Genomic DNA, 12089 nt, shown 5'->3' on the forward strand with positions numbered 1-12089 from the left:
ACAAGGAGGAACACACACAGTTACGCACATGCATACACACAACATTGTGTCTTTTTACCTCATTACCTGAGGTTTTATTTAGAATTTTGGTGTCAGACTTGGCGCAGTAGGAGGTCAGCAGCTCAAACAAACTTGTTTAATAAATCCTAATTTTTAAGCCTGTTAATTGTGTCTCCTCAGGCAATTTTTTTTTTTTTAGTACTTAATTGCAACATAAGCTACCAGAATGCAAAATTAATTTGTTTACATAATTCACATTAGAAAGTCGGAGGGAAGTTTTATTTGTTGAATGAGCAGGTTGCAGATGCAGGAGGCCTAAATCAGTCGTAAGTCAAATGGCTTGTGAATGCACTTACTCATAGAAGGTTGTCCAGCCGATCTCTGAAGTCTTCGTAGCCAGCAGGCCGTTGTTGCCATGATAAGTAAGAAGCACCAGCTCTTGGCCCTGAGCTGTGAGAGTCTTCAGCCCTCCATTGGTGCCCATGGTGAGCCAGATCACCTGGTTGTCGGGGGCGACTATACGCACCGGCATACGGTTTGGGTCTCTGCGTATTCTCAAGGTGTTTCCGTTGCTGTCTGTCACGGCTGTGATGTCATTCTCTGTGCTGTAGCTGAAAGTGTATTTCAAGTCGCCAGTGAGGAGACTTGCAGTGTGTTGGTGGGTGCCGTTGCTATCAAATACATACAGCTCCTGGGCATCAGGGGACGCCACCTCGTATGTACTGGCAGAAGAAGTCAATGTTGGCCCGTTTCTGGAGATGGCTCGGATGCGGATGTTGCCCAGGTCTGCCATGTAGAGTGTTCCATCTGGAGCTGCCACTAAAGAAGACGGGGCATTGAGCCTTGCATCTTTGGCATAGCCGTCCCCTGTCTGGTAACAGTCACAGTTGGCATCATTCTTGCAATCACAGTCGGACAGAGCTCCGGCCAAGTGTGTTATCTCGCCATCCACAGAAACCTTCCGGATCCTGCTCATCTTCCTCTCGTCTGTCTCCGCTATGTAGATCGCGCCATGGTAAGATATGGCGATGGCAACAGCAGATTCCAGAGGGGTTAACTGCGCCCTCTGACCACCTGCCACGCCGCGTTCCAGGCCAGCTAATGGACAGTGGATGGGACGACCAGCTGCGATGCTCACTTGACCGTCCTCAGTGATGCGCAGTACTATATTGTTGTCCAGGACGTAGAGCGAGTTGTCCATGGGGCTAACTGCGAGGTCAGTGGGCCACTCCAAGATCACCTGAAGAACAGGACATGAACGCATCACTGGAAACATTCAGATTCAGCTATTTGTGAATTCATGAGCCATAACGGATTATAATTAATGTCCATTTCATAATCCTTCTCTTTGACTCACGATGCGCTCCACTGACTCAAGCGTGAACGGAGAGCATTTACGTACAGACGCATTAACACATCCCACATTTGCAGGCAGAGAAAAACAACTACGTATGGATGTAACAGAGAATTTTTTTCATTTATTAAAGATGAAATTAATCTATTTCCATTAGTAGTCACGGTGCACTTGCAATGAGAGATTTAACGGAATGCGGTATGAAAAAGAAATCCTCTGTTCCACCAGTCAAACAATGTGTATTCACAAAGGTTTTCAAGTAAGTGAAGCATATCTGATTGATGGTTGAGACGGCGGCTGGTGGAAGAATCAAATATGCTCCAAATAAAAACCTTTTTTTAAATTTTTATCATGAACATTTGTCTCATTTCTAGTCCATGTACACCTAGAACAACCACACAATAGGCAGAATTTCAGTTAGCTGTACAGAAAAGGAACTGCAGATGTCACGACACCTGAACAAGCAACCTTTAACCTCTTTTACTGTCAGATATTTGGAATTTATAAAGTACAAAAACATTTTATAATCAATTTCCCAAGTTGCTTACAACAGGAAAAATATCTCCCAAAGAAAACATGGGACAGTTCGCAAATTTACACATTCCTGGGTGATTGTGTGATAGGAAGTGCGCTTCAATTTGATATGACTCAAATGTACGCCGTAAGATTTCGAGTTTTGGTGAAAGGTATGTCACCTTTAATCTGTAGTCTCTATTAGGCTTGTGTGTCAAAAGTGCAAAATAAAATTTCAATCAGATTTGAGGAAAAGAAAACGATTACAGGATGAAAGACACTTAAGGTTATAATAGCTTTCCTCGTCATCCGTGGCTGCAACAAAAGCTGAGAGGACATAAGACAAACACTTTGATCTTATTGAGATTCTATGTGTTATGTGATTCTTATGTTTCAGGTAATGAGATTTTTAAGCTTAGTGCTTCAGTGTGGAGGTACCTAATCATTTTCCACAATTAGACAAAGATAAAGTGTGGCATTTAAATCGAAATGTTTCAATGGAGTTCGTCAGTGCTTTATCTCCACTGGAGCGGCAAAAATAACCTTCACACCCTCCTGCTCCATTCGAGCTGCCACCTGAGTCTCTCCCCCCCTATTGGGTGATCAATTAGCTATATCAAATTTATTTTAAAAAAATGTGTACAACACATTTAACACTTGGGAATGAGAGTAGTCAGCACATCTTGGAAAAATAACAAGTTCATATTACAATCCAAAGTAACATGAACTACGCGATGCCAACATCACAATCTGCTTGTCAGAAATGTGTCAGCGGATAAAAAACATATTTGTCACAGCACATGCGGCTCGCTCGGCCTTGAAATGTGTAATGTGTCATTAAAACTGTCAAAACACTCCTGAATTGTGCTTTTTCACGGGGTGATGATAATAAAACACACTGCCTTTGAGGTGGCAGATAGTTAAAATGCACCAAGCCAGTTCTCTTGCTTAGACGCCTGAAGAGAATCACAGTCTCGCCAAAGACCACTTTTACCGGCTCGTAGCAAATGACTGAGCTAATTGGCAAAAAGTAACAAACTAAAACCTTTGTCCTCCTGTTCTCTAATGTTCTTCCCCTTCATGTTAACCGCCCACACCTACACACACACCCACACACACACTCTATTTATCATTCATCAAAAAGTTTAAACAGCCAGTGAACACACAATTATTTCCTCCCCGGCACCTGTTTTTCTAGTGTTTCTTTCTATTATCCAACTTCATAATCGCATGCAAGAACGTTGGTGAGCTCTTCCGTCAGGGTCATTCGGTTCTGACTGCTGCAGTCCTGCCTATCTACTTTTGAAGTGTTTTGTTTGTAGTCTTGCACTCTGCAATCTCTTTCCGTTTAAGATGATCTGCATTAGAACATCAGGAAACTAATTAAAATGTAAATTGGTTAGTTAAAACAGAAAAACAAAAAAAAATTGTCGGGTGTGCTCGTGAAAGAGGTTGGAGAACTTGATCCTGCGGCAGTTTCACTCTCAACAGCCGATCCACTTTAAAATTCACTTTCTGCAGAAACGGATATAAAGGAAACTGTGAATGCATTCATTTTCATATCATAAAAGCCTTTTTTGGGGGGGTTTTATTTTCTTCAATATTCAATTCTGGAGCAGTAGTAGGAGGAAGGATATTATTTTTAAGCACAAGAAGCTGCAGTTTTACATCGGTGGAAGTTTCATGGCATTGTAAAGCTCTGACCTATTGTGTGGGAATAGTGGGCCTCTCTTATGTCTCCTCCCTCACAAATAGATGGGACATTTTATTGGACAAAGCCGACGTCCTCAGGCAACCGTAGAAGACATTTTTATGTGCGATGGACTTGGACTGAGGGCTGCTTCATTATCATGTATGGTGTAAGTGTCCTGCATCCTGAGTATTTCTAGTGGAACACTGAACACTAATTCAACTCCAGCCACATCAAAACAGCCCCCCAACCTGAGTAATTATTCCTCCCCCCACATCATCTGCCGTGACCAGAAAACTCATCTCACTCCCCCCCCAAAAGAACAAAGAAAAAAACACTTCATGTCTCCACTTCCTGCCTAAATCACACCTTTCCTCCTGTACTCTGAGAGAAAATCCTCTGCTCTTATTTAGTGAAGAGCAAAGTAAGAAAAAGCAACAAAAAGCCCCTCTTTCCAGCTTCTTCACCTTGATGGTGTCCTGAGCAAACCTTACTCGGCTGAATCTTTTGAACGAGAGTTCTGGCCCAGATGGCAGAAACAACGTGTCATAACAAAGCTCCGTCTAGGAATAAAACTGGCTGGAACGATCACATAAGAAAGATCACATCCTAGAAACACAATCATCTTTTAAAAAAATAAAAAATAAAAAAAAAACAGTGGAAAAATGAACTGCGTGTACTGCACGGATATAAAATCTTAACACAGCAAAATGTGAGATCGTGGCAAATTTGTGAAAACACCAGACTTTTAATAGAATGATCCAGAGTGAGCCAGAGCCAGCGGCAACTGACATTCAGCAACTGACCGGTTGAAGTGCGGCCATTCAGGCCCGCTGACATGGGGGCGTGTAATCGAGTATGTCGTTCCTCCTGGGAGGCACAAAAGTGCCCTCTAACCTGTAAATAATCTGCCATAATACTTTGTCAAATAAAAATACGTAGGAAATCCTCTTGTCCTCAGGCACGGGCAAAACACTCGATTGGCCTGCCACTATTAATCAAATACGATTCTTATAGCTCCGCTAAAGATCCTGAGAGTGCTTCAGGCTTTCAGACCTATGATTTAATTTAGATCGCCTCCAAAAATCCTTCACTTAATACTTTTTTGTTCCATCTTTGGACTAAATTCCATCAAAATCCATCCATTCATTTTGGAGATATTCTGCTAACAATGAAGCACACACCGCCGATCACATCACCTCCATGGTGGAGGCAGTAATATAGACACTATAACACTCCTTAATTCTATCACCTGACAAAACAGAACAGTCATATTTTTTGAGTATAATCTAAATTTATATTTGCCTTTGTTGTTTTAAATAGAAATACAGAGTGTTCCAGGTTGGATGTGGCCGGCAAAAATTGTGAAATTATCAGAGAGGAGATTTGTACGGTGCCCTGAAGGGGTGGCATAGAGAGGGGAAAAAGAAAAATCCATCAATAAGTTCCTGCAAAACTTTTGTAAGATCAGGTAGTATGTGGTCAGTGCAAAAAAAAAAAATAAAAAAAAAATCAATGGTTGAAAAAAAAAAAAAACATGCAAAAGTCTTCTAGATTCCATTAAGTAAAGTTGTTGTTGGGTTTCTCTTTCAACCATCGATTTTTTTCGCAAGTCTGACTTGAAAATCCGTTACCCAAGATTATGATCCTTGACAAGATGACTTATACTGCTCGTATGATATATAACGTATATAGTTATGCAGCGTGTTCCTGTACATGAATGATGAATCATGGGTGAGACAAAAGGAGCCAGCAGAAGGGCGGGGCTCCAAGCTGTCAGGCCCGTCAGTGTAAGAGTCACCTGATTGATGTCCATGCTGTTGTCACAGGTCAGGGGGCGAGCTGATGTCAAGTCGTTGGAACCGAGGAAAGTGGAGATGATGCCGTTCTGGTCCACCTTTCGGATCGTGGTGCCGTCGACAAAATAAATCAGACCGTTCTTATCCGCGGCGATGCCTCAGGTAAGAGGAGAAAGAAAACAGGATGGTAAAAAAACAAAAAAACAAAACTTGTGATAACAGGAAAACATGGTTGATATGCAGCATCTCAGCTTGCATGACTCAGTGGACGGAACATGATGGATACATGTGTCAAGCTTGCCATCCCATTATTCAGGTCACTGCAAAAAGCACAGCCATCAATAATTCACAGACTGCTTTTCTGGTATTAAATAATTTCTCAGGCAGAAGTGGGAAAGGCTGTATTCATACTGTATATATGCACTTGCTGCGGCTGAGAAACCTCCTCTCTAATGTCAATGACTGCTGTATTTAGAAGATTTTCTACCCCCAGCAATCATCAACAATCTGCACGCCATTAAAGACATGAATGAGCGAGGGAGCGGAAATGACAGCTTTGGTCAATTTCTCTTGGAAGGGTGAAAGACATGTAGTTGCCATGGTGACAACAGTGGACCAAATTGTCTCAGTGATTGAGTGTCAGCTTGGAGTTGCAAGTGTCAGCCACACCAGTGCGGAGTTGCAATAACCAAACTGGGGAAATGCATTCAGAGGCCACGCCAGCTGCCACGTCGCTCTCGGTGTTAGCGCGCTGTTTAATAGAGACCAGCACCTATGAGAGTGCAGTCACACGTCACACAAGTGGGCTGTTTTCAATTCTCCACATTTCTTTTAACATTCTGCTGTCTGAATCTAATTCTCACCACTGAGAGTTGTTTATCTCGAGTAGGTGCGGTCAGGGATTTTTCTGTCTTTCTTTCTTCTTCTTCTTCTTTTTTTTTTTTTTAAAGAGAATTTAAAATATTTTGAATCCACATAAACTTCAGTTTTCCTGCCAGAGTCTGATTTCTTCTTGAGTGGAGTCTTTAAAAGCTTCTATATAAGGTGAGTGGTTTGGTTTGACCTGTGGCTGGGTCTGCACAAGATTGCTTTCTGCTAAAACATTGACGAGCTGCGGGACCCCACGGTGAATCCGAGGGGGCTGGCTATTTGACCGTCTGCGATTCTCAGACAGATGAAAAGTGTCAAATCTGAGCAGAGTTCACCAAATGTCAGAGAGCAGAAAAAAAAAAATTGAGCCATCTGCTGTTTCTTCGCTGGTCTTGGCTTCCACCCACTCCATCATTAGAGTCGCTCCCTCAGATTGCCTTCACTCAAACCTTTACCACCCAGCTGAAGCTAAGCTGTTGCCATCAGAGCGGGCAACAACTCGCGCAAAACAATTCATCTCAGTCTTTTCATCTAGAATAATAATTTATAGAAAAGTGAGCAATTCAACCCCAAACGGCTATGTGTTCTTTCATCCCAGACAATGGTTTGTGCATAACAGGTACATGGACTCAGATAGTTGTTAGTATAAGCTTTAAAAGTCTGGGAACTTTCAAAAGAGCTGTCTGAAACAAAAACCACTTGAAAAGAATACACATTCATCCATTATATAGAGGTTAGAACAACTTCATGCTACGCAGCAGCAGCTCAAATGAACAAAGCTCGCTCTCATTTTTTTTTTGCTGCTGACTTTTACCTGAACAAAGACTTGGCACTGAGCCCACATGAATCTAGCAGTTGCCACTCTCCACAGAGAAACCAATCACTGTCCGCCCCTCCGTTTCAGTGCAACATCTTCATTAGTTTGTAATGTTACCTTTGGGTCCGGTGAGAGAGGCCTCTGGAGCCTTGCCTCCATCACCACAGTGGTTCTCATCAAAGGGCAGGCAGTGTTCCCCAGTTCCTGCCACCACTTCTGCATTAGACTGCAGATCCTTGGCACCGGTTAATGTTTTTGGTCGGTAGATCCTTCGGGAGTTTGTGTCCGACACGTACAGCTGGCCAGTTACTGGATCAGTTGCCAGGTAATAACGGTGCGCTGGGTTGTTACTGTACACAAGACAAGAACTCTGTGAGATATTGTTACAGAAGGAGGAGTGTTTTTGACTCTTTCTTGTGACGTATTTAAAGTCCGGTGAAATTCAGTTCAGGCAGTTGATTATGATGCCCTTTTCCTGGGAGCTGACACTGTTTCCCAGAGTAATTTGAGTTTTAAAACTGTTTAAAAGCAACACTTCAGCGCCATCGTCTGGCAGGGAATGTCATTGCAGTCACCCGCACATGTCGCAGCTTCTGTCCTCGCCCGCTTTCTCTGTTGACGCTGTTCGGCTGTAAAATGGTCAAACAACCAGTACAAAGTGATTTTTTTATTTTTTTTGACGATCAGAATTTGGGCCACTCAGTATGAGAAAATTTGGAGTCTATATGGTTAATTTATTTACCCACAGTCAAGTTAGCGGCAGGCTAACCGAATGTAGCCAGCTTTGCAGGCACATGCTCTGCCCATGGACCGTGCTCTGTATGCATCCTCCTCCTTTTTCGACCGCTGACTCCCTCAGTCACTCACTCCTCCGAGGAAGACTGTAGGAAGTCGGCGATCCAAACTTGTCAAGGTAGAAAAGTACAGTGGGCGAAGATAAAACGTCACGTTGTGTGTAATACAGAGAGTCGTGATGAGCATTTTTATTGTATGAACTCATCTGGTGAGGGCTTGAATGTGAGGGACGTCCATTTATTTGAAAATATGAAGCCCTATAGCTTTCAACAGGAAACACTTCACGCAGAAGCCGAAAGCCTAACGGGTCCTGCTCTCCTATGCCGTTAATGTTTCATGGAAAGACACAGCAGAAACTTAATACTAGTGTTCCATCAGGTTACATTCTCATCATTTTAGCTGACATTAAGAATCTTGTTTTCACACACACACACACACACAAAAAAATCAGACAATTGCGAATTAAGCATAACTTATTTATTTTGCATTCCAGTTGTGGCTTAAATATAAACCCCTATTACCAATTTCAAATTAATCGCAGTGTCGTCATGTATGGAGATAATGAGCCGCAGAGAGAAATACTGTCTATTTTTAATGTTGCGAAAAACTGTGTGAAGAATTTCCATCGTAGGAAATAAGGTTGCGAAGATGGAAGTCAAACAGAATTTCAGAGGAAAGCACTGCAGCGGGGTTCCAGCGAACAAAGCAGAAAGGATAACTTCTGTGCCAGATCATTTCATTTGTTATCACTCCCATGTGGAGGGTGGCCTTTGGGAATTACTGAAATGACTGCTGTATGTTAATTAAGTGCAACAATTAATGGCGTTGAGTTTGGCCGTCTAATTCTGCTGATGTGAATTTTTTTTTTCTCCAAAAAACTGTCTCATAATCGAAACCCCTTCCCCCTCCCCTCCCCTCCCCGCCCCCGAATCACACAGCACACCAGTCAAACACTTTTGCAATATCGCACCAACTTGAAGAGTGTTTGCTCCATTTAAAAACTCAATATGCTGAAAAACTTTTAAAATTAACCTTTGCTATTAAAGCACAGTGTTGATGCATAACAGGTGCTTAAGTATCATTAAAGAGCTCAAAACAGAAGCGGTTAAGATGAGAAATGGCCGGCTTCATAGTGAAGTCATAAATACGGCTCCTCCAGAGATACTCCAGCCAATGCCGGTTGGCTCTGGAAGTGGATAATGTGACGGCAGAATAAATGCGGCAATGAAACATCTTTGTAAAATGATGAAGATGGAGTCGTAAAAGTTGACAGCTAATATGAGTCAAAGTAAATGCCCAAAATAGGTGGCAGCTATGGAGTTTCTATAAAGAATTCAGCAAGGCTTGCATTAGCAACCCTTCCTGTTACAGTCAACCTGCAGGGGGTGGACATAATAAATGAAACACCTGTGTAATATTATGCAGCCCAATACGCCAGCCCTGCAATAAATATTAACTTAGTGAAGCTTCTGCTGTTAAGACAGATGTGTAGTAAATTTTGATGCTTTATTATCTGCTCTCATATTTATTTATTTATTTTTTATCACCCAAGTAAACTTAGAGCTGCAAAAACGACCAAGCAACACCTCATAAGCATTTATGACAAAACTGACTGCTCTCAGATCAGATGGTAGACATCACATATGTTCATCTGCAATTACAAAACAAGCTTTGGGATGACAACAGTGTCCCGGTTGAGGCTGGGTATCACTCAGATGTTCAATACCACTACCTTTACTCCGAATTTATACTTCATTTTGATAACAAACACAAGCTGTTTTCACAAAATGAACACTACACGTTACGAGCTGAGCACCGGCCCCCAATTCAGTTTATAATGTGGTTTGTGGCTTATTTTAAGGACAAGAAACACATAAAAAATGAAGAGAAACTCACGCTGAGCTGAAATGAACAAATACAGTGAACAGACATACACAGACTGCGTTTTTCTGACATTTACGGTCACCGACGCAGTAGTTCTTGAGCTGACCAAACGTGCGTCTAGGCTGCAAACCAAGCACCTAATAAAGTAATAAGGTCAAGTAAGCCATTCCTTAAAAAAAACAAAAAAAACCCACTATCTCTGATACACAGCTTTATTTGCAGTACTCAGCACTGGAAGTTTGCTCCCCAGCCCTCGCCTCGCTGAAGTCACACTGGAGACGACTGCCCCATGAATCAACTCTTGCACTTAAGATCATTTAATTACTGGAACAACTTAATTTGCACCATCTTGCCTCACTAGATGCTGTTGTCTTAATCATACATACAAAGCAGTTGTGTAAGCCCTCAGGATCAGAGCATCTGCCAGCCACTGGTAATGTAATTAGAAGCTTCACAATGACGCTGGTAATTGCAGCGCTGCTCTACTGGACTACATTACATTTTAGATGCAGGTGTTCCTCATGCCATACCAAACTGACTGTCCATATTTGGACTTAGATATAGTTGAAGTGTGGCCACATCGTCTCTGTTTCCACCACACTAAGATTGTGCACCCTCGTCTACTTGCTCTGTTGTAATTAGGTTATAATTGGTTTGTTATAATTACACATTGTTATCGCCGCTGCTAAAGGCAACTGTAAAAGGGAGGGTTTTATTTATAAAGCTGCTGCAGAAGATGATGTTGATGATGATGTATGGAGAAGATCAAGAAAGCATGCACGAAGATAAACACACCTACCTGTGTCTAAAGTCTTTATTTCTACACAGAGAACAGGAGAACAGAGGGAGAGAAGCAGAATTATGAAATCTTACAGGGATGTTTCATTTTCAATTTGAGGTTCTTTTTTTGTTAAACCAGACAATTTTCTTATTACAGGAAAGTACTCGCCAATTTTTGCAAAAAACCTTATCGCTCCCCACTGAAAGCACAGGGTGTAAATAGTCAGTGCAAACAGTGAATGGAAAGTTGATAAAAAAAGGGAAAAAAAACCTACAGCCCTATCTTTCTCACGCCGTCTACTGAGGAAAAATAAACAGATGAAGCTCAGCGAGTCAAAAAGTGCCCCCCTGAAGAATCAACACTGCCACTAGAGAAAGTCGCAGGCCGCGATGATCCGTCTGGCACAAAATGGAGTGGCAGTGTCGGAGACACACAGAGAGGAAAATATGGACTCCCATCTCCATAAAGGTCCATCCTGCATTACCACTGCTTTTATCAATCTGGCCACTCACACTGAAGTATTGCTCCTGCTGCTTGGTATATTGCTCATTGCAGCCAAGGAGCCTTTACACTAACAGGAGGTTGAAGGAGGTGCCGTATGGAGGATTTGAACTGTTCTACATGGAGCACGCACACAAAACAAACCACTTTGGTCTTAACATGTGTGACCAGCATCAACCAGAGCACACACAAATATTCTGCAAGCAAAAGAGATGCTGCTGTGTTATGTTTTGCAAAGTGATTTTCACTTTTTCAATTTGTGCTTCTTTAAATGTGGGCTGCAGTTGCAGTTCTTTCACCCAAAAGAAGTGGTTTCTCCTTGTAAACAGCTTAAGAGCTGCAGAGAGAAAAGATTATTTGGCAAAGGAAAGTCAAACAAATAAAAAAGACGCTTCCTCCAATTAACATGACACGTATTCCTCGCTGCACTGTGGTGCTGCACAGGTGTATCAGAAGGAGAGGAGGACATGCCTTTCTTGAAATAACGTTTATTTGCCGTGGGGATTTAACTTCTGCGCGCGCTCAACATCAACCTATACGTCACTAGTGTAGAAGATTTGAATAACAGGGTAGTGACCCGCGTCCTGGTGAGCCAACGTCTTTGTCTGATAAGGATAACGTCCCTAAATAAATTCCTTCAACAGCTGCCACTTTGAAAGAAGCCAACTGGCCACATCCGAGTCACTCCTGAGATAAGCCAACTTGGCATGAGGGCGACTTCATCCCAATTACATGCTGAAGACGGGATCTCTTTCATAATTATGGAGATGGATGGCGGTGACAGATCCCATATTTCGAGGACTGAGGGATCCGGAATATTTAACGTCCGATTTTTCCATCGCTGAACATTTTTGGAGATAAGTATTTTTGCACGCTTTTCTGGCTTCCATGTGGAACATTAGCTGGAGAAAGATATGTGAAATTGTAACGCATATACATTTTTCATACTTAAGAACAAAACTACAAAAGCTGTCGATAGCCATGCTTGTAATGACATTTGCATTGGTTAGTTTATTGGTAACTTTTTCTCCAGATAACAAGTTAATCAACTCACAATGTGTATTTTCTTGAGAAGATGAGATTAA

At 42.1% G+C, this 12089-nt stretch overlaps 1 protein-coding gene across 3 annotated transcripts in view; it reads right to left on the bottom strand.

The window, feature by feature from the left end:
• LOC147251458 (teneurin-3) overlaps positions 1-12089 on the bottom strand; it is a 154796-nt gene that overhangs the window by 10095 nt on the left and 132612 nt on the right. For all 3 annotated transcript variants that reach the window (XM_086222155.1, XM_086222156.1, XM_086222157.1), the window contains 4 exons: positions 10522-10542; positions 7161-7393; positions 5359-5513; positions 357-1240 (listed from right to left, as the gene is read on the bottom strand). In XM_086222155.1, coding sequence (XP_086078281.1) covers positions 357-1240; positions 5359-5513; positions 7161-7393; positions 10522-10542 — 1293 coding nt within the window. The remainder of the gene's footprint in view (positions 1-356; positions 1241-5358; positions 5514-7160; positions 7394-10521; positions 10543-12089) is intronic.

This window comes from Aulostomus chinensis, chromosome 13, assembly GCF_037954235.1.
Source record: "Aulostomus chinensis isolate RoL2024-O1b breed Wild chromosome 13, RoL_Achi_v1.0, whole genome shotgun sequence".
Classification (NCBI taxonomy): Eukaryota; Metazoa; Chordata; class Actinopteri; order Syngnathiformes; family Aulostomidae; genus Aulostomus; species Aulostomus chinensis.